The 23,338-nt window shown below is 36.9% G+C and overlaps 1 protein-coding gene across 1 annotated transcript; it reads right to left on the bottom strand.

The window, feature by feature from the left end:
- Window positions 1-7,227: 7,227 nt before the first annotated feature.
- Window positions 7,228-22,168, bottom strand: lix1 (limb and CNS expressed 1). The gene is made up of 7 exons (XM_084414589.1): window positions 22,094-22,168; window positions 18,567-18,677; window positions 13,892-14,055; window positions 11,196-11,336; window positions 10,495-10,590; window positions 8,275-8,352; window positions 7,228-8,007 (listed from the first exon to the last, which is right to left on the bottom strand). Exons 2-7 carry the CDS (start codon window positions 18,607-18,609, stop codon window positions 7,618-7,620), a joined length of 912 nt encoding a protein of 303 aa, XP_084270715.1. The 5' UTR covers window positions 18,610-18,677; window positions 22,094-22,168; the 3' UTR covers window positions 7,228-7,617.
- Window positions 22,169-23,338: the final 1,170 nt, after the last annotated feature.

Genomic DNA, 23,338 nt, shown 5'->3' on the forward strand with positions numbered 1-23,338 from the left:
ATCGTCCTCAGCATCTAATCTGTCCAACTCCAGACCTATCATATCATCTAAACCCAGATATTGTCACGGCAAGGAAGCTATTCCCCGATCCAGGAAGGAAGTGTCTAGAAGCATGGTGTGGTGTGAACATAAGACCAGGAAAAATAGTACTTTTTTAGCAACTCTGTGCTTATTTGTTTACTCAAGATCAGTGCACTTTTCTTTCATAACAGAACAGACTTGACGAACAGAACCAGACTTCAGAACCAATCAAACGCTTCTCTAGACATGCATAGTGATAAACAAACAATCAACCACCGAGAACACTACACATGGATCAAAGACTTGTGTACTCCTGATATGGTTCTCTAGGTTAGCAGAGCCCCTAATTATGTCTACATGGGTAGCAATGAAAGGGGGCTCAGTAATCTTAAGGCTAGTAATTCTAAGTCTGAAGATCTCAACACTCCCAATTTATTCATCACGACTCCTAATGGAATTCACAGAGTCCGCTCCGGTCCCAGAGATCTGTCCAGAGTCTGTTCTAGTCAAAGCCCTCCAAGAGTCAATTCCAGAGAGAGAAATTCCAGAATCTTATCTTATGAACTCGTCACCAGCCCAGTCACCTTAGCACACAACATTTCCCATTATCCCTCACGTTCTTCAACTGCCCTCACTCAGCCATTAACGACGCCTGATCCACATCCTCTCTGTTAATCACCGCCTCATAAAAGCAGAGACCTCAGTTCCCTCAGGGTATGGCCTTGAACAAGAAATACAGACCCATTTCTGTAATCTCCTGATTTTTCGTTGCCTATATATGATCTCTACTTACCTGTGATTCTACCTCATATGTTTTCAAGTGTGTTCTCTCCTGCAAGATTCACCAGCATGCTTTTTGGAAGTATATCCTAGTGAACCAGCTAAAAACTAGGACTTAATTTGAATTTATCCATTTTATCATCAGTGTTGATGCTAATGTTTTGAATAGGACACATACATTTAACACTCCCTCCTGCCACACAAGGGAGCCATCCCCTGAATTCTAACATCCGATTCCCTCCACACCTGTACTACATTCATCATTAGTCAGACTGTGTATAAATAGCCCTGGTCTTTCACTATACCTTTGCAAAGTCTTGTTCATCACTATTGTTGTATGGTATTCCCCAAATAGGAATTGTCAATTTTGATTTCATGCTGACTTTAAAGTTTGTTTGAAAGATGTTCATTGAATTACATTTTTTAATGTAATGATTTATTGATTGTAGTATGATCATATATAATGAAGTCAAGTTATTATGACAAGTTATGACAAACAATAATATCATTAAGATAAATTAAAAAACGCAAAACTTAATAGTGAGAAAATCAACATTCTTTGAGAATGACCCTTAAACCATTTCTAGCAGAGAGACTTAAGAAGCTAACATTAAGATGATAAAAATGTATTCCTTGAAAAATAACATGTTAAAGGAGAAAGACTATCAGACCCAGGTAATACACTTGCTTAGTTGATCTCTCCTTTATAATACCAGTACTATTATGAATATACCAATACCAGTTCCAGCACAGTCTCAAATACTCTAGAGTAGTAATAATTATAATTCCTTGTTCTGTAAGGCTCTGTCCTGATATGGTTCTTGAGGGATGCAGATCCTGCCTGAAGATGAAGCTTGCCCCCTGGACGGATGGATAGGGAGGATGGAGGGGAACGTCAGCAACAGCATCTATAAGTGCAACAGGTGAGTAAGTTCAGCTCTTATAAGCTTAAGGTGACAAAAAGTGATTGGCCACACCTAATTGTGATGAATGAATAACATAGTATTAGTGTCTTCCTGGTAGAACTTATGCTAAAGATTTCCTTTTTTCTTTTCTTTCCTATTTATTGTGTATGTCTATTTAACTTCAATCTCATTGCACATTGCATCTTGGTATAAATACATTGAGACAATGCCTGCTTAAACATAACATTTTCAAATTAATGAAAAGATTAAGATTAAGACCCCTAAACCTGTTGCCTTTGGCTTGCTCAGTTGGGGATATTCTGGGGATATTTAATCTGATTTTATCAATCAATAAATTCCACTAGAAACAAACCTTGTTGTATTATTTTAATTTAATACTGTGAAGCTGCTTTGATACAATCTGTATTGTGAAAAGCGCTATACAAATATACTTGACTTGACTTGACTTGACTAAACCAAGGGTGAAGAGTAATCACTCACTGACAAGCTGGTAGAAATGTGTGATGTAACCTTGCCTTGGATTGTGGCAGTCATAATCACCTTTTGATGACTTTCAGTTCACGCAATACAAGAGTGAATGTCTATTTATCGTAGCAGAAGCGAAACTAAATAATACTTCACGAAAAATAAAGCAAAGGTGATGAACAAACGACAAGGAAGCACAAATTTAAAATTCACACACACAAAGTTAATACAAACAAGAGTTTGTTGTTGGTTGCCCACAGCACAGCAGCTCCAGACAAACAATGAAACTCAAACCCAGTGTTACTCACGTATGGAGTTGAATCAAAGCAACCTCCCCGTCTGTTTTCAGGCCTTCCCGCTTAACTCACTCCAGCGCTGGAAAGCTTTTCTAAAATTAACACAGTCCTAAAGCTGTTTCCTGATAACATCCCTTCATTTTCCACAAATTTCCAGTGATATTCTTATGAGCTTTTCTCTTTTGTAATGTCTCTCAGCCATCTCTCTTTCTACAGCCTTTCTTCAAATCTCCCTCTTGCTCGTTCTCTCTCTTCCACCGTCATACACCCCCTAATGCTGATTGGCTACACGTTAGTTGTGTCTTGTTGTGTCTGTCCGACCAACTTTCAAACAGCATTTTTCAAATATTGCTTAGCCTACCTGTCACAGGCTGGCTCATAGCCTGTAGCAAAAAATGAGGGGACACGAGCAACGGTTATAGGCTAATCAAAAAGGTTTTCTTTATTGTAAACCAGAATCTATTAACTTTAAACAAAGAAAATGAAAATGTCAATGTAAGGTGTATGTAAAGTGCAGGGATGCTCAAATCTGTGTGTGTGAACATGACTGAATGGAAACAAAGGGTGTTTTCACACCTGAAAGTCCACACCAAGGTCCGAACCAAAGGTCATGTTTTGATACATTCGGTTAGTTTTGGTTTGGTTTCACATTGCAATTATGCGAGCGCACTAAAGAACTTTACATGATGTACTTGCGTCCTGTCGTCATCATCTATGTGGGCTGCATCTTGACATTGATTGGTTTTTAAACGGACGTGCATCTGACGTCAGCGTGTTGTCAATTCGGCGGGTAACTTTGACAAGAATGAATGAACAGACGTATATTGTTGCCACTATACTTGTATTATTATGGCATTACTCCCTGCAGCACCAACTATACTCAAGGCTAGTTCAAATTCGCCAAATGAACACCCTCATTGTGCGAACAATTTATCGTCGCCGGCAGGACGCAGGACGTGTCCGTGTGCGCGCGCGCACGTGTAAAAAAAAAAAAAAAATGCTTTCACACTAGAAACGAACCAAACCTTTGTTCAGTTTGATCCAGACCGAGACTACCTCTTTTCGTTGGACCAAATTGTGTCCGTTTGGTCCAGGGGAAGTTTCACACCTGTAATTTTGATTCGGATCAAACTGAAAAGTCAGACAATCCGAACCAAACAAGGTAGGTGTGAAAGGGCCCGAAGTAAAACTATACAGCAGAGGTCTTCAATCCTGCTCCTGGAGGGCCACTGTCCTGCAGAGTTTAGTTCCAACCTGCCTCAGCACACCTGCCTTTGAATATTCAAGTGATTCTGAAGAGCTTGATGAGCTGATTCAGGTGTGTTTGATTAGGGTTGGAACTAAACTTTGCAGGACAGTGGCCCTCCAGGAACAGGATTGAAGACCTCTGCTATAAAGGAACAAACAAAACAGGATCATACCTGGAGGACATTTAAGTATCTTTTATAAACATGCCTTAGAAAAAAAACATTACTGGTGTGCATCTTGAGACAAGACAATGACAGTGACATATTTTAAGATATGTCAGTGCAAGTTGCGTTCAGTTACAGCTCAAACATGCATTATAGTCTGGGACTGTCTTAAGCCTTGTCTGTTTAACCAGGGAAAGGTGAGTAAATAATGACAGAATTCAAATTTTTTATTTTGTATTACACTTTTAACAACATATCCTAAAACAGAACCCAACATAATGATGGAGGACTGCGTAGCTGTCAGTTTAATGAGGACACTGGAATGAGGGAAAAGGCGAGGGAAGGGTGAGATGTCCTTCGCTGGGTGAAGAGTAGGAGAGTGGGTGTGTTGGGAGAGATGTCAAAGGAATAAAGGGCCACATGGCGTTCACGCTGAGCCCTGCTTCACTCAGCATGCTGTTGCACAGACGCCTTGACAGGAACTTTCATGCAAGGTTAAAAATATGCAAAATTATGAACATACAGAATGGGTCGGTCTGTCTTTCTGCATAGCATGGGACTGAAGCACAGCTCTCCTGGGATTTCAGACACCACACACTGCAGGCTTTGCAGAAACAGCATTTACACCGACACCAAACGTGAGTGGATGGCAGTTGGAGATTGCAATCGCGGTGGGATTTGTGTGAAAATGGAAAAGTGTGCTCGCAGCTGAGAGGAGACAAATAGCCGAGCGCCTCTCACTTGTTGTCTTTCACTTTCAATCATCACAATAGATTCTTGTTCCACTTGAAGGACAGAGCAAAGATAAAAGAAGCCCCCCCCCCCCCCCCCCAAGCCAAAAATGAACCAATGTGTGATTTTAATAACATTGAAAAGGTTAATACCTAAGGTTAAAAATGTAAATGTCTTTTATTCAATTTCCCATAATGTTCTCATAAAGTTAATAAATCAGGGGCATGAGAAACACCGTTTCCAATGCCATTTAAAATCTTTATCACAATATGCCATCAAAATAGATTTGATTTGTGTGGTCCTCCATCTGTCTGGTTATTAATTCAATATTGAAACAGGAAATATGATTTTCATTCCCTTTGGTCAGCTTCAAACAACCACTGAATGAAATAACTCTAATGCTCTCGATCTCATTGTCATTTCCTATCAGCCCAATGCCCGGAATGATGTAATTTACATCTCATTGTCCTGAGAAGGAAAAGAAAGGAGAAAGTCACGCTTTTCAATTTGAAAGTGAGCGTTTTTTTTTTTTTTTTTTTTGCTCTGTAAATTAAAGAAAGGCGGTTCTACCGATGGCTTTAGCCCTTTAGGTGCCTGACAATCACTGAATCTGGAAAATTGCTCTCCCTCCCAAGAGTACCCTCTAAAACAGCCAAAGACGTCATTATCCCACTCCTTTTCCCATCTGTAGGTCGACTAGATATATCATACCTCAAGGAGTGAAAAAAGGGAAAAAAAAAACTGCAAATTGGCATGAGTGAATGTGTGAAAGCAGTGTGTTACAGAGAAGCTGCCTTGTTGTGTAATTAGATAATTTATGCAAAATCATGCAATGAAAAGTGATTCAGGGTGAATAATAATGAGGCCTTTGCAGAATAAGATTGTGTAGGATCTGCAGATGAGCAGATGATTTTAAACGAAGAAAAAAAGAAGCAAAAACACCTCCTCCATGCAGCGTGGCTCTTTTGTCACAATGGGATCTTATTGCTTGTTAAGCCTCAAAAGGGAGAAAATAACAAACTTAGCCCAGTTCAAGCAGAAGAAAATTAGAGAGGGGCAAATTAGCATCTTATATAACATTATCAATTCCCACTAAGTGCACTTTATGAGGACACATAGGCCTACCCATCGCTGTAGCTCAAGATTCTTTGGTTTAGGTTCAATAGTCTCCTAGCAACCACTGTGATGAAAAACATAATAATAAAGTTGAGCAAAACAAGCACTATTATGGCCTAGTTTTTGTGCACATCTTTGTATCCATCCACATATTTTGTCACAGTAATATCTGACATTTTTACTTGATTTTAATAGCTTTTCAGTCATTAAAATTAAAGTAGTCAAAAACAAATTGCAATGAACTTATAACTAGCTTGCAACTTTTATTTTTATGTAAAATTTTGTGTACTTTAGTGTAGGGGTGAGCGGGGCACAACCTAACGCGGGACTAGTTGTAACACACTTGTTTTAAATACTTTCGCACATGCAAGCATAACACAATTGTATTTACTAGTTGCCATATCAAGAGAAAGATTTTCACCAAAATTCAGAAATCTTTGGAAGATATCACAGAACATTTATTTAACCATGGCAAAAGTAAATTTCTTACTTGTGTTAATTTTTCATCTCTGTTTTTTGTGTTTATTTAAAATATAGACAAATCTGATATTATTTGAATCTCCAATCTGTAGTTGAGATTCTATTCTTCTATACTTTTATATATATTGAGAAACCATGAGAAAAGGGTGAATAAAGACTGGGAGTCAATGTTCAGAAATTATTAATTAATATTATGATTTTAACTATGCTGTATAACTGTTTTGTGGTGTGTTTGTTGTCAAACTCAAACATTATTATTTTTTTATTATTAAAAAATGCCATTATTTTATATGAAAAACTTAATAATTGTATTTTATTGAGAAAATATGTTAGTTTGTCTTGTATATTTTTTTATTAGATCAGATAACATTTTAAGCTGTCATATGTTTATGTTACAATGTGCCCCTCACATTTACAACGTGCCCTACCTATGGGGCATGTTGTCACATTTCACTTCCATTCTTTTGGGGTAAATCAAGAAATAAGTATGCACTGTATTAATGAAACAAAACCACATAATTGTTCTAGACGTGTGAAATGAATGCGGGAAAAAATAAATACTCTGAACCCTAAGTAGGTTTACACAAACTGAGAAAGTCATTATTGTACCCGCTCTCCCTTACATTATCTCAAGAAAATATGGTGGATTTGTTTACAATAATGAGATTAGTGATTGTTGCTCGCTTAGTGATGTTTTCCCCCTGCCATTTGTTGTTTATATAGGTCTATAATATGATCAATACCATCACATGTAAAATTCACCATCAAAAGCTGCTGCACAAGAAACAGTGACAATCATGTTATGCATTGTAGTCACCACAGGAAGCCATTTAGTCCAATTTACTCAAAACATTGCAAATAGATAGGCTATTCACAATTTTTTCTACAAAAGACTAATTTTAATTAACAAATGTTCAGTAGAAGTTGATTAGGTGCGTGCAACTGTGCATTTGTTTGGAATAAAAAAAAGAGCTAATCACAGTTCCAGTCAAGGGCGTTTAATGAATAACGACAGTGCTGTTAGCGCTTTGTCCTTTTCAGTTAGGAACACGGTTCTTTATTCAAAAAAAGTAAAGAAACAGCGCCCTCTACTGGCAGACTAGCAGAATAACAAAATAACGACAATGAACATGTCCTCGTGCTACAACACCTTTTATAGTAGATAGCGCTGTAGTCTCTAAATATCTGTAGAAATTAAACACCAGCATGTTTATTGTTATTTTAAATTATCACATGTACAGAACATCTTTACTGGCCTTTTTGTGTAGGCCAGAATATGCGCTAAAAACATCTAATGTTATGAAAGAAGCCTGAAAATTTTCTATTGATACCACATGAAACACTTTTTTAAAAAACATAAAAAAGTCCAATATGTACATTATATTCATTTTATCTAGTTTCCACTGATTCTTCGTCACTCCCCTGAGAGTAAAACTGCCCGTGCTCTGAAGGATCAGTCACGCTCTCCTCCAGACAGAGTCCCTCCTGAGCGTAGTACTCGAATTCAGTTTCTTCTCTCCAGGACATCTCCTCACTGTGGTAGCCCTCCAGATCCTCAGCATTAGCGTGACTGAGGGCTAAGCTCAGGATTTCTCTTTTCTCCTTGTAGAAGCGGAGTTCCCTGCCGGTTCTCCTGGCCTCCGCCAGCTCCTTCACGGCCAGCTGCAGCTCTTGGGACAGCAGACCGGAGGATTTCTGCTCTTTCTGTAACCAGTCCAGCGCCATGTGGCTGCGCGTACGCTCGTCCAGACGCTGCTGTGAGTAGTAGTGGATCACGTCCTGTAAAAGAGACAATTAAACAAGAATGAGAAGGTTTGACGTCAGATTCACAGCATTGGATCTATTGACAGTATAGGGACTTGAGAACAGGCTTTTTTTACTGGGGTAAAAAAGCAAAACCCAGCAACCTCATAGCAACACACTAAAACACTCAGAGCACCTTTCATGGAAACGCCCTGGCAACCACCGACAGCACCCTAGCATAATGGTGGTGAACTATGCACAGCATTACTCACATTTTCTTCAACAAAGGCGAGCTATTCTTACCTGACGGCTACATCTCATCTCCCGAAAAGCCTTCAGAGTGCCATTCCAGTGCAATAGTTGAAAAACTGTCATTATTTCCTATGAAAAAAATGTATTTGAAAACAGTCAAAAGATATTATATTATAACTAAAAGGCCTACAGTTTGTGTTGATGTGAAGACAAAGATACATTGCTGGAAGCCAGTGATCAGTTTATAAAGTTTTAAATATGGATATTTATAAAAACATTGCTTCGCTTCAGAAAGCATTAACCATGAAGTCGTATGGATTACTTTTATGATGGATGGATGTGTTTTTTGTAGCTTCAAGAAGTCAGGCTCTACTCACTCGCCTTATAATGCTAGGAAGGAAGAGCCTGCAGGATATTATTTAATATAACTCCGACTGTGTTCGGTTGAAAAAAAAAAAGTCATATACACCTAGGTTAGCTTGAGGGTGAGTAAATTATGGAATAATTTTTGGGTGAACTATTCCTTTAACTTGTCAAAGATATTTGAGGCAAAATTTCAAAGTATTAGAACAAAGCGTTTAGGTGTGTTCACCAGAACTAAGAATTTGTGTTGATGTAAATAATCAAATTCTCCGAGGCATCATCATATTATGTTTATTTTTGAAGCGTGTTGATCATATTTAACACATTACGGTGTCTAAACAGATGCGTATTGCTTTAGCATTTTTTTCCTCACTGATGTCAAACTGTGGATTAGTGTAGACGGAGTGTGAAAGTTTTCAGAGCTCCATTGTGCGCACAGTGTGAAAATTATCAGGGTTTTTTTCTACATGAATTTGTGCTCATCTATAGGCTCTGGAAAGCATCCACAAGTAGATTTTGCTCAGCGTTTGTAAAACAAAATGGTATCGTTCATCATGAAGTGAAGAAAGCAGCTGTTTGTCCCGTTTTCACACGTTTGACAGATGAGCAGCATGAGTAAAGTTTTAACCGCATAAAAAATTATTTATAGCATTTATAGCAGCTACTATGAAATATTTGCATGTGAAACATCAGCCTAATTATGGAGTTATATATCACAAACTAGCTTTAACTATATATCCCACAAGCTTTCAAGTTTCAAAGAGGACACAATAGCACCATAAAGGTATTGTATTGATAAAGTGGTTCATATGACTTGTTCCAATTCTAAATTCTGATATAATACAATTTGTGTGAGACTTGGACTGAAATGTATGTCAGGAACACTTTATTTTAGGGTTCAATTCTCACTATTAACTAGTTGCTTATTAGCATGCATATTACAAGGATATTGGCTGTTTATTAGTGCTTATAAAGCAGATATTAATGCCTTATTCTGCATGATCATATTCTACATCCCTTAATCCTACCCAATACCTAAAGTTAAATGCTACAAAAACTACCTTACTAACTATTAATAAGCAGTAAATTAGGAGTTTATTGAGGCAAAAGTCATATTAATAGTGAATATGTGTTCCCCATACTAAAGTGTTACCTTTAAGTCATTATTCACAGATAATCTTCCCTTCCCCTCGAACTGTTAACTAATGTAAATGGATCACTGACCGATGTAACATGTTCGTACATAAATCATTCTAATATGCTGATTTGGTGCATTATTAACCATGTTGAAAAAAGATGTGTTGCTTAAGATTTTTGTAGAAACCGATACATTTTTGTCAGGATTACTTTGTCAGAATGAATAGAAAGTTCAAAAGAACACCATTTATTTGAAATAGAAATCTTTTGAAACCTTATATCGTTCACGACCATGATCTTTTGATTAATTGAATGTCTCCTTGTACGATAAAATAATTAATTTCTTTATTAATTCCCCAATCGTTTAAATGGTAGTAAATATTAATTCACTCAAAGGATCTGATTCAAAATTATGATTCATTGATGTACCTCACATAAAGCTATCATATAACTTCTGAAAACTTGGAATATAGTCACAGTAGTAATATGGACTAATCTTACTGTATGATGCTTTCATGGTGCTTTTGTATCCTATTTGAAGCTTGAAAGCTCCAGTCCCCATTCATTGTCACTGCATGGAAAACCGCATCTGGAACATCATTCAAAATACCTTCTTTTGTGTTCCACAGAAAACAGAAACTGACAGAAAGTCGTACAGATTTAAAATGAGTTCCAGCTAGACCAGCAGCACCTAACCAGCATAAACCAGTCTGGACCAGCTGGTCTTTTCAGAAGGGTAACATAAAGGCTGTTTTTTTTTTTTTTTCTAACCTGAAATTCCAGCATGGTTCTCCCAGTGTTCAGCTCCAGCATGAGGCAGTATGCTCCTATACTAGTACCGGGGTCAGATGCATCTGAAATGTTACCCTGTGAACAGTGGGACACAATGACTTACAGACGCGTCATCACTCAGCCCGAGCAGACACAAATACAGAAGGAGGTCTGGGTTTCATTAGACACCCCTTTGCTTTGTAATTCAGTCGGAGCAACTTGTCTTTATTGTTGGAGGAGAAAAGGCCAAGACTGCTGAGGATAAATGACATGAGAGTGAAGGGAGACCACACATGCACACCTACACACACAGAATGTGAAAAACTTGGCAGCTACTTTCAGGTTTGGGGTGAGGGAGGGTGGCATGACTTTTTTTCCTCGTAGAGTTTTTTCTTTTGGTACAAAGCCAATTTATCATTGGAATTGCTTCTTGGCTCTTAATTTTAAGGAATAGAGCCAGAGCAAGGACATGGTTCTATAACTACAGTGGGTGGCCTTCCGTACTTCCAGTTTCTATAGACTGGAAAGCTTTAGTGCTGTATACACAAAGAGTAATCTACAACTGAGCAAGAATGTACCAATGAAATTTGTTGCTATACTGTTAATAACATATACACTATAGACAAAAGTCCTAAACATCTTGTAAATCTCAGCGGTGTAAACGGCAAACTGTTGATAAGCAGCTTAGTAGTGAGACTCACGCTTGTGGTGCTGACGGCTTCTTTCACGCTGCGTGATATGAACTCAGGAGTGATGCGGCGGCAGGGCAACTCATTAAACGTGGAGTTCATCAGAGCGATACGAGCTGCATCACGTCTGGCCTCTGCTTTACTGTAGCAGTACTGTCAGTGAGAGAGAGGCTTTCAGTTTATCATCATCATGAAATGCTGAAATATGATCATTTGCACTGATTGGGCAGTCTTTAGGATTTATTTTATTCTTGATAACACAAACACTCTAGTTGGACTTCAAAAGGAATTGTACACCCCAAAAAATGATACGGTCACAATGATTAACATCGAGGAGGTCATCAGTGAATGATGGCATACATTTCAGTCCATTTCTCACCAAAAGCTACTGTGTGTCGTCATTAGACTTACAATGCAGCATGAGTTGTGTGGGACACTTTTTTTAATGCTTTTGTGTCACTTTATTGAGCAATCAGCTTGGTGAAATTAAAGGTATACAGGCTACTTCTTTGTGTCTATGACCAGTGTTTACCTAGCTCGATGAGTGAATGATCCGGAAAATAGTTCACAAATATAATATATTGTTTAAATTATTACTGCCTTTAGTTATTATTTTGGAATTAATGTAAAAATGTTAAAAACACTAACTCGATAAAATGTATATTTATAACATTAAGTGTGTCACCGTTATGTTCAGTTAGTTTCAGATTCCCGCCACTCGTTTGTCTCCTTGGTTACCGTCATTATTAGTTTATTTGTTTCATCTTGCTTGAGTTTCTATTGAAGTTGTACCCTCACATTCATTCCCTGTCTGGTCTCTCTTGTGTTTATGTGTGTTGCCACCATCTGTTTGCATTTTGGATATTTGTAATTAAACTCACATTGGAACTTTATTCTTCTGTCTGCCTGCCTGCCTTCAACCAGTGTGACAAAGTGTAACTGGGACATGAATTTACCTTTAATTTATTTAAATAAACAAAAACATAATCGTACGATTTGTGTAACGGGTAGGTTTAGGGACTGGGTCAGGGGTAGGACATTCGTACGAATTCATAAAATATGTACCAAATATGTAAAAAAAATGAGCTCACCTTGAAAATCTGTACGAATTGTCACGAGATCGGGTTGGGTTGGGTTTAGTTTAGTCAGTTGTTTTAATGTTTGTGTTTAGTTGTGTTTTCTTTTACATATTCCTGTGTTCTAATTATTTTTGGATCGTAAACAAAGTCTGATTGAATCTCCTTCATCGTGCTTGCTGACCAGAAGTGCGAAACAATATTCTAACATGTATCTTTTGCTGTATTTATTTAAGTAATAAGTATTCTTTTAAAAAAAGTAGGTATATGCTTAAGTGTAGTTCTTCTCAAGAGCAGCCACATTCATTGTCATTGCATGAAAAAGAGCAGTCAGTACAGCCTTCAGAATATCTCCTTTTATGTTCCATGCAAGTGAGAAAGACATACAGGTCTGGAACATGAGAGTATGTAAATGACAGAATTTTAGGGTGAACAAATCCAGTCCTCAAAAACATGTCTTAAACACAGAGTCATGCAGAATCCCTAACCACATCACAAGATTATTTTAGATGATGTCTGTGAACCACAAACTGCTGAGATTAGTTTCTGGATTTGTAATATTTCTGAAAACCTTTACTGTGCAAAATAATTATCAGGCCATTACATTTACAAGCAGTGCTGGGATGAAGATGGAATTCTGAGATTTGTTGAGAATGTTTTGAGGATATAAGATATAAGATATAAGAAAAAAAAAAAAGTGCTGGGCTATTGCCCAAAAGCATTGGAAGAGAAACCCTTAGCAGCAATGATGTCTGTGATCTACTTATAGGCTTACTATGCTTTTGGGAAATGCAGCCCAGGTCTTTGATCTAAAAGAAAACTCCTGTTGGAACCGAGCTACTTTGTGAATGAAATGATCAGTATAAAGTGTGAGAGTATTTCCCATGTGCTCAACCCTTGATCAATGATGATTTTTTTCTACAGTAGTATCACTGAAGTGGTGAGTATTCCCTGGTGTGATTCAATTCTCTCCAAAGGGCAGCAGCTAGTACAGAATTTCCCACAAATAACAGTAATTTCAAATAGAAACCATGGTAACAACACCAGAGACCCTTTTAAATGGGCCATTGCAGTGGTGTTTTTCATGCATTATAATGTCAACGTCATATAGATGTTTGAAACGAAGGACTGGTGTCATATTCTTTATAAAATACCCCTGATCCCTAGTTTATTTTCAAATAGTTCAATCATAGAAGAAAACAAAACCATTTCAGAATAACAAGATCTGTTCCCAATCATGTCACGCACTCTACAATGACAGATGAACAAATAAACTCATTTATTTTCAAGATTAATTTCAAAGAACATTCCATTTCAACTGAAGTAAAATGCCACATACTGATTCGCGGCTGGCAGGAGTAATTTAGCAAATAAGAACCACCTGTTGGCCCTCCTCATTTTCACACAAGAGCCTCTTCTTTTATGGCTGAACTGAATAGCTTACTGATGAGTTCAGAAAGACCTGATTTACTAATGGAATTTAACTAGAATTGTACCAAAATGAAGGGATTAAAGGTAAATATTTTGCTCAGTTATATTTTAAAAAAATCACATTAGAAAGGGTGCCTGTATGAATTTATCAGTACATCCCAAATAAAAATGGAGTGGAAATTTCATTTCAGTTCAACTTACCTTAAAATTTCCGAAGCAGCTGCCACCTGGTAAGGTGACGTAGCACATGTAGGGAGGGCTGGGTGAGGGAATGGACTCATAGACTACCAGATTCTCTGTCTCCGTCATCACACCTTTCACTTGTTTCTGCTCCCAAAACTTGTGAAGCATTCCCACAACATTCACTAAGCAAGAGCAGGAAAAGGAGAACCTTTAGAAATGTGATCACATACATTTTGATGTGCACAATATGCACCACTACAAGTAAGGAAGTATGATTTCTCTCACCCAAGACATAATGACTTTTACTGTACAAACGGTATATTGTATCCCCTAAGAAAACTTTCTGCAGCCAAAAAAAAAAAAAAAAATACTGGTATTTTTATACTTGTGGGGACTAGGGTTGCAAAATTCTGGGAATTTTCAAAGATGGAAACTTTCCATGGGAATTAATGGGAATTTAAGGGAATTAACAGGAATTTATGGGAATAAATGGGAATAAACTGGGAATTTTCAAATTTGAAGGTTGGCTCTTCATAGGGAACTTAAATATAGTTGAGGAAAGTATATTTTAGCATAATCTTGACTAAAACAAACAGATGCCATTCAAATACACTTGAATATCCATGCCATTCCTCAATCACATGCACATAGTACACTGCTTACTGCATGGCTATTGAGACCATACCCCCTACTGGCACTGTGCATGCCTCCATCACATGTACAGAAGCCCAAAGCACAAGACTATTGAAGGCACACATTTGAGCCTGTGGACTAAACACAGTGAAGTAAGTTTTGATGATATTATGGGGAAATATATTTATTAAATGTTTAAATTGCAAATATCACATACAAATGTATTCATCTAGTAGATAGTAAGTTGATAAGTTAGATGCTAAATAAGCTAGCATAACTATTTACCACATAAGTAGGGCTGGGCGGTATGACGGTATATATATCGTTACCGCGGAAGAAAATGTCAACCGTAACAGATTGTTTTATTCCGTGTATACCGCGACATGTAAATAAGTAGGTGTGGTTAACTCGTGTGCAGCGTGCGTGAGACTGAGACACTGATATTTGTCAAAGAAACATGAAGAAAGACGAAGAGGATCCACAAAAGGAATTATGTTTTCAAAATGAACGTGATATTTTCGGGGGGGGGAAGGCGCAGAAGTCAACTAGAGCAGTGCAGCACACTGAAAGTTTAGAGAGCAAACGGGGCTTACTTGACAACAAGTTCATATATCAATATTCTAACGAATAGAAAAAACCTTAAATAATGTATTTATCCCGTCTCTTATGTGTACAGTTACTTTCAGAGTGGACGCGCAAATGGTTGCCGTGGTAATGAATATTTCCAAAATTTCCCAGCTTAACTTCTCATGGAAATTTACCGGAAACTTTCCGGAAATTTTCCTCCCCTTTGCAACCCTAGTGGGGACATTTGGTCCTCATAATATTGGAAATATCAGGCACACACACACACACACACATTGGGTTTCCATGTTTTATGGTGACTTTAAATAGGCATAATGTTTTTATACTACAAACTGTATATTCTATCCTCTAACTCTAACTCTACCCCTAAACAAAACCATCACAGAATACTTTCTGCATTTTTACATTTTCAAAAAAACAAGATTTAGCATGATGTATAAGCGGTTTATGCATGCAGACACACACACACACACACACACACACACACATAAAACTGTCATTATTTAATCACCCTCATGTTGTTCCAAAACTGATTTATTTTCTTCTTTCTTCTGAACACAAAATAAATTATGAAAAATGGCTTCATGCAGAAGAAAGAAGCTCATATAGGTTTGGAACGATACAAGGGTGAGTAAATCATACATTTTCATTTATGAGAGTGAAGTATCCCTTTAAGATGATTTGTGATGAATTCAGTATATTGAGTATTTCATTTAAATCTTGTCTGTTAGTATTCAATCTTTTACCTCACAGATCACTAATAAGTTGCAGAGGTTCAGTTGTTTATAATGTCTAAGAGTCTAAGTGGTTACATAAGAGGTTTTTGACTGCTGTGTTTATTGAAAATGTGCCTGTTAATCAAACAAACTTAGTTCAGACAGTGTCACTTTTATACTGATAAAATGTTATACTGACCTATGGCTCTGATACGCAGATCTAAGTCACCCGACACGTTAGTCGTAATCATTGCAACAGGCAAATGAATGTTAAAGTGCATGATTCATCATTCAGCATTTACATTGAAATTAAAGACTTTTCTCTTTAAAGTATGCTCAAAAATAGATTCTGCCCAATTGGCTTGTCAGAGTGAAATTCAAACAGGAAGTTAAATTCTGCAGCATTTAAAGGCATGATTGTTCACTCAATGAAAATTCAGTCACCATTTAATCGGTCTCATGTCGTTCTGAACCTGTATTTCGGACTTTATTTTTCTGTGGAAACACAAAAGAAGGTATTTTGAAGAATGTTGTTAATGTTCTCTCTTTTTTTTTTTTTCTCCATACAATGAAAATGAATGGGGTCCAAAACAACACTGGGTCACGCTGACTTTTGTGATATAGACAAAATACACTGTGACATTTTGTAAAGGAAAGAAAGTCATACAGGTTTGAAACGACATGAGGATGAATAATCAATGACAGAATTTTCATTTTGAGGTGAACTATCTTTTTTAGTGAGAAGTGACATGGTGTATTTCCCAACATACATAATATACATGAACACATTTGGCAGACACTTTTATCCAAAGCAACCCACATTGCGACATATCAGGTCATGCAATGAACCCCTTAGAAATTGAACTACAGCCAGTTTGAGCTACAAGAAAGCGTCCCTAAAATGTTTGATTATTCGGTTACAACGTTTTTAAATCGCTTTTATGCTTTAAAAGATAAATGTTATTAATAATTTTGTTTGTTCATTGTAATTTTACTTTAACGTGTCGCTGTTAAAACACAATTGTTTACCTTCATGTCTGTCTTTCCATTTATACCAACATCCACTGTAACATTAGTGTGACGCCTGTCCAGCATCAGCACATGGAATCATTTTCCTAGCAAAACAAACAGGTGTCCGTGGACACATCAGGGAGTTGTGGTGTGATTTCAGTGTTTCACACCCACAGTAAGTGCAATGTTTGTGCAGTCTTGCTTTAATCAGCTCAAGCATATAAAACACACCCCCTCTAAAGGGGTCAGCAATAATATTGAGAAGGGGAACCAAAGGTATATTTTTATAAAAATACCATGAATGTGGGAACACAGACTTGTTTTTACAGCATGACATTTTCCAGCTTTTTGTTTGTTTGAAAGAGTCAGCTGCTGCGAGCACCGCCCAGTCTATGTTTGTGGTTCAACACACACTACGTGAGTGTTCAATTCCAGTCTCCTGGTGTATGAACTGCCTTGTTTCAGCTGAAGTGGAACAGAAACAAAAGCTGTGTCTGTGAATGATTGAGCTTTGGTTTAATCAAATGATTGATGTAACTGTATTTCATCAAACACCCCTAAAATCTAAGTGTTTTTTTTGTTTTTCACTGTGTCCTCCCCTGACTATTGCTAAACAATGTGTGTTAGTTACTTTTTGCAGTATCATCCTTCCTATTAAGTGGCAGCCTTATAGGCCATAGGAGGCACATAAGGTCATGTTCAGCACAGAGCGCTCCCCCAATATAAAATACAACTAAAACAAATGTAAAACTGCACTCTTCAACAATTTTATTTAAAAAACTTGCCCACAAATTTTTGAATGTTTGACCAAAACACATTAAATAATCAAAGTAATATTGTGTATTACAATAGTTTTCTATTTTAATATATTTTAAAGATAGATAACATATTCCTGTGATGTCAAAGCTGAATTTTCAGCATCATTACTCCAGTCTTTCAGTGTCACATGATCCTTCAGAAATCATTCTAATATGCTGATTTGCTGCTCAAGAAGCATTTCTTATTAATACCAATGCTTAATATACTTGTGAAATAATTGTCATAATTTTTTTTCAGGATTCCTCAATGAATATAAACATTTATTTAAATATTTAAAAAAGATCAGCATTTATTTGAAATAGAAATGTTTTGCAACTTTATAAATGTCTTTACTAGCATTTTTTATCTATTTAATCAGAGGCAATTTATTAAATTGTCATTAGAGCAAGACTCTACTTTCTGCACAACTTTCTGCACTTTAAAGGATAAATACATATCATGAGCCATCTCTTCATAATACACATAAAGAGTTGAGCCACCCGAACAGAGAAATACCAGAATTAATCTAGAGCCAGCCATTATTTATTTCAATATATATAATATAATTTTTTTTTTTTTTTTTGAACAGGACAAGTCTAAGTCCACAGTTCTCATCTATCAAGTCAAGTTTATTTAATTTTTTTATATATTTTTTATATATAGCGCTTTTCACAATACATTGTATCAAAGCAGCTTCACAGTATTAAATTAAAATAATACATCAATGTTTGTTTCTAGTGGAAAATGTCCACGTTTGGTAACGCTGATCAATAGTATTGTTGATTGATTAATTAAATTAAATATCCCCAAATATCCCCAACTGAGCAAGCCAAAGGCAACAGTGGCAACTACTATCTATGTGATACTGCATTGCTTCTTCATGAAAGTAAAGAACATGAAGCACAAGGTGAAAGCTCAGAACATCCACACTTCGGCTATGTCTTACTCACAGTCTTTGAAGGTTCTGTCATCATCAGAATCTGGTCCAGACATGATTTCCAACTACAAGTCTCACACGTCCTACAGCAATCCTCCTTCTCCGTCTCCAGCTCTCACATGCTCTGGAGAAGTTCAAAACATCAGTTAAGCTCCAGAAAGGGTGAGCATGTGGAGGTCCCCTATTAGCCTTCTCCTCTCTAGTCCCAGAGCAGTCTGTGGAGCCCTATTACGCCGGCCCCCGGGGGTTCTCTTCAGTGGCTGGCCCACCTTTTGTCAAGGGTTGAACTAATTAGCTGTGAGGTTGGTTGTTGCACTGCACTCCCTTATATTCACACACACTCTCAGCACATACACACTCTCACAGCCTGTTGCACACTCCCACTCGACTGAGTCGAATAAGCCCTGGCCCAGGAATGCAGCCCCCTTCTCCCATTCATTCACAGCATGCCTCTGCCTTCTCCTTCACAACACGCTTTACATATGCAGTGCCCAACAACTCACTGAAAAAACATCCAAGATGGACAGCAGACAACTGACTGTTTTATTGACCACTTAAATAGCTGTTTAACTTAACAAGATCCTGAAATTAGTGGGGAACAAAACATTTAAAATGTAATTATAAATCATAGCATTCATTTGCAAAGAGACTCTCCACTGTCCTTGTAATATACAGTAACCCCAAAACGGATGGACACTTACGTTAAAGGATAGTTCACCCAAAAATGAAAATTCTGTCCTCATTTAATCACCTTCATGTTGTTCTAAACCTGCATGAAGTTCTTTATTATTACCAGATCACTAGTAGTTCTTGAAGAGTGACTACTTGAGTAATTAGTGATGCGTTTTATGACCATGTTCTGAGTAAAAAAAAAACAATACTATCTTCAAGAACTACTAGTGATCTGTACCATTATTTTAAAGTGAAAATATGTTTTTCACTTTAAAATAATAGTCCAAATCACTAGTAGTTCCTGCATAGTGACTAAGTAACACTTGAGTAATTAGTTATGCATTTTATGACCATGTTGAGAGTAAAAAAAGACAATTGCCAACGTCTCAGACACATTAATGTTGTGATTAGGCCTAGTAATTAATTATTAATGCTTTATAATTTGTCATAATTACCTATTAGTCATTAAGTAATTATTGATTACCTAATAAGGAACTATCTTAGTCCTAAATTTGATATTACTTACTGATTTCAACTTGTTTCCATATTAGTTAATAGCTGAAGTGTTAATGTAGTACTACTCATTATTCCAGCATTACTTCCTGCATAGTTACCTATTAATGACGGACAATTATTCTAAAGTGTTACCGAATGTTGGTAACCAAACAGTTGCTGGTCCGCAGTGACTTCCATGAAAAACAAAACAAAAAAACGATTGAAGTCAATGGGGACCAGAAACCATTTGGTTACCCACATTCTTCAAGTATCTTCTTTTGTGTTCAGCACAAGAAGGAAATAATACAGGTTCAGAACAACTTGAGGGTGAGTAAATGATGACAGAATTTCCATGACTGAACTATCCCTTTAAGCTCACCTAAAAACAAAATTGTAATATTAGTATTACATTTAAAATTATTAAAACGTGACATTTATTTTAAATAAAGTGCAAACATGCCTTTTAAGAATAACATTTCACACAAAAAAAAACATTACAGGACACCTGTGTGAACATGAGGAGAACTGACTGTCCACAAAAAAAACATCTTTGGACCACTTCATTAAAAGTCATTGCAAAATTGGTTCAGAAAAGTGAAATTAGTTCTGAGAACAGCTCTTGCGTCATTTTGTATCTAATTAAATGACATTCAGACATTTTTAGATGCGTCTTAGGAGTCCAACTAGGAGTCCACTGTGTGTGAAAAACATATATTATTAATGCAAATGTCCATATTGTACTGAAACCTTTGTTAGTTTTTGTGGATTCATTGTCAAACCCAGTGCTAAGCTTGTTTGTGGTTTTTGTTTGCTTTCTTTTTTTTAAAGATCGTGATATAGTCTAAGAATTGATTCTGCTCAGACAGCACTGTGTAGTCTATGAGAAAACATTTCAATTTAGCATCTCTGAATGCTTGAATGCCTATTGTTCCTTGAACAAATCCAAGTGGCGGACAGCATTCCTCTGAATGGATCACTCAGTCTGGTGAACTAAAAGCACACTTTATTCCCTCTTCTCCACTTAGCATCCATGAGCCTACTTCCTCAATGTTCGAAGCTCAATTCACTTTACATCATTGCCTAAACCACATTTTTCACGAATCTGATGCCCCTTTTTAACTTTCTTGTGTCTTTCGTTCTTGGGAATAAGGGCACCATTCAGAGTCGAGCTCTATTATGAGACTGCCTTGGGAAGAGAGAGTGGTGTTTAGCATAAATGACAATCACAGTATCACAGAAAGGGGGCTTCAGCACTGAGAGAAACACAGCTTGGCAGCTGAAATGACAAAAAAGGGACAGGAGAAGAAATATCTTTTTGCAAGAATTAACAGAATGGTTTAATTGGCTGGATGTTGTTTTGTGGGGTGGGGGAGGACCCTATGTTAAATTGTTTTTAACTATTCACTCTCATCTTTGATGGTAAATAGCTGCAAGGAATTCACTGGAATGAAAGGACCACCTGGTGAGGGGAACCATGAGGTCACTGAAACTTTCCTTGCCTGCAGCTGTCAGATCAAAACCAACCGGGAACTTGAATGTCAATCAAAAAAAAAAAAAAAACCTTGGGTGGGTTGTCAGGGTTGAGTGGCTGTTAAAAAAGTGTGTGCGTTTTTTTTCTTTTACTTATCTGACTTCTTTTCTACATCTTTGAAGGCCATGCTCATTCTGTACAGGAAATAGAGGGGCGGTCACACTAAACTTTTAATCCATTCACTTCTATTGCATGGATTTTGCTGCATTCCAAAGTTTGGTGAACTCTGACCTGCAAAATTTGTGTCGCGTAAAGACGTGTGGCTCCTAGTTGAATTAAAAAAGCATAAACTTTAAAGTTTGAGGAAATGCAGCTAGGAAAATGGAGTAGATTGTGTATTTTCATATTTTGGATTTATTATTATTTGTTATATGTTAAATTTATGTTTTTAAAAAGTAGTGATGACCTTTGCAGTGTCTGAAGAAATTGTGTGTGTGATCGCCCCTTAACAGCATTTACAATGGAAATGCAAAGATGTGTCATAGACTGTCCTGTTATTGATTTAGAAATCTCACTGGAAAGATAAAGAGATAGTTAACCACTAAATAATGGAGATTTTGTCATCATTTTACTCACACGAATGTTGTTCCAAACCTGTATCACTTTCTTTCAGAATTTATGAGCTGCTCTCATCCACTGAAAGCACATAATGACCAAAGGCTGTCAAGTAAATAATAAGTAGCCATAAGCGATATGATATCTTTATGTGAGGAATGGACTCAAATTTAAGCTGTTATTCACTGAAAATCCAATGCTATAAATGATTAAAGAATATTTTTGTCAACTATTCCTTTAACCAGTGACAAAAAGCCAAAAGAGAAATAAAGAAAAGCAAAACATACCTTTGATACTTTTGTAGGTCTTTTTCATATGATGTTTAGGGTTTCTCTTACATTAAGTGATAAGGATGTTCACATGCAGTTACAATCGTTTCCAAGCATAAATAACACACTAATCAAATACATTGTGTCACCGCTGCCTTTCAGAGCATGTGCAAAACGCAGAAGCCAGTTGTGAATAACATGTTGGACGAGGCCGAGCTATAATGATATTTTCTATAGGTCTTGGTTCAACTTAGCTAAAGTCGGACTGATGCAATTTCAGTCAGCTAACAAGAATAAATGTGGGTGGGGTTTGATTTTGTCCATTGGGAATTGACTGGATTGTTGGATCGTTGTGGTTTGCTATTGCTGTTGTCCCGCCCTCACACCAATAAACACATCATCAAAGAAGAAAAGAGATGTTTTTGCATAGGGAATTTTTTTTGAGGATTGAGATTTTGAGGTCATGTGAATTAAAAAAATAATGATGTGCACAAATAAATCATTTACAATAAATACTGTTTAAAAAATAAGAATTGTAAATGTTGATTTCATGGTGACTTTAAGTAAGCTTACTAGCAGCCCATTCAACAGAGTCAAGCAGAGTTTGGAGCTTTGTTGACACAACCTGCAGCCTTTCTGGATGAAGTGGTCTTTGTTTAAGCCTCCTGCTGTGGGAAATGTAAACGGTAGAATTCTGACTTTTCCTATTATTTTGATGGAGGTTTTTGCTCTGCTTACTGTTGATCTGAGAACAGATTGTAGTGTCACTTGTGATACTGACTTGAGTTCTAAGAAGACTGGTCCTGGATGCTGGATCAGTTTAAAAGGGAGCCTCTCCCAAGTAAAAGAGTTCATAAAGAACACACTGTATGTGGCAGGTTGGGCCTGATTGCATATTATAGTAAGCAAAGTAATAGTGCCGTATGATAATTGTTGCAATGTAACCACTGATCTACAATAAAGATATAGGTCAATGAATGTAACAAAGAATACCAAACGGTTGTACGCAGAAAAGGAATGGTTGGGAGCTATAGAATTGTCACAATCCTTCGTGTTGCTAATTTGGGTTCTGCAGCCATGGCACATTATACCTTAAACATTTTCAGAAAGTGATTTCAATAAGTAATTTGCTTCTTACCATTTAAATCTACTATTTATTAGATATCATCACTCTATAGTCTTCATAGCTTGTGTCTGACAATAGTCGTCTTCTTGTGAACAATAATCACATTCCCAAACAGACCATCTTCCTCTCTTTACTGC

This window comes from Rutilus rutilus (assembly GCF_951802725.1).
Source record: "Rutilus rutilus genome assembly, chromosome: 7".
NCBI classification, from domain to species: domain Eukaryota; kingdom Metazoa; phylum Chordata; class Actinopteri; order Cypriniformes; family Leuciscidae; genus Rutilus; species Rutilus rutilus.

What these genes read in the sequence shown, in the direction of transcription:
- lix1 (XM_084414589.1), bottom strand. Translation starts at nt 18,609, where the DNA reads ATGTCTGGACCAGATTCTGATGATGACAGAACCTTCAAAGACT. An exon ending in TGACAGAACCTTCAAAGACT is followed by an intron (nt 14,056 to 18,566) that starts GTGAGTAAGACA and finishes GCTCTTGCTTAG; the next exon opens with TGAATGTTGTGGGAATGCTT. An exon ending in GAACCATGCTGGAATTTCAG is followed by an intron (nt 8,353 to 10,494) that starts GTTAGAAAAAAA and finishes TTTTTTTCATAG; the next exon opens with GAAATAATGACAGTTTTTCA.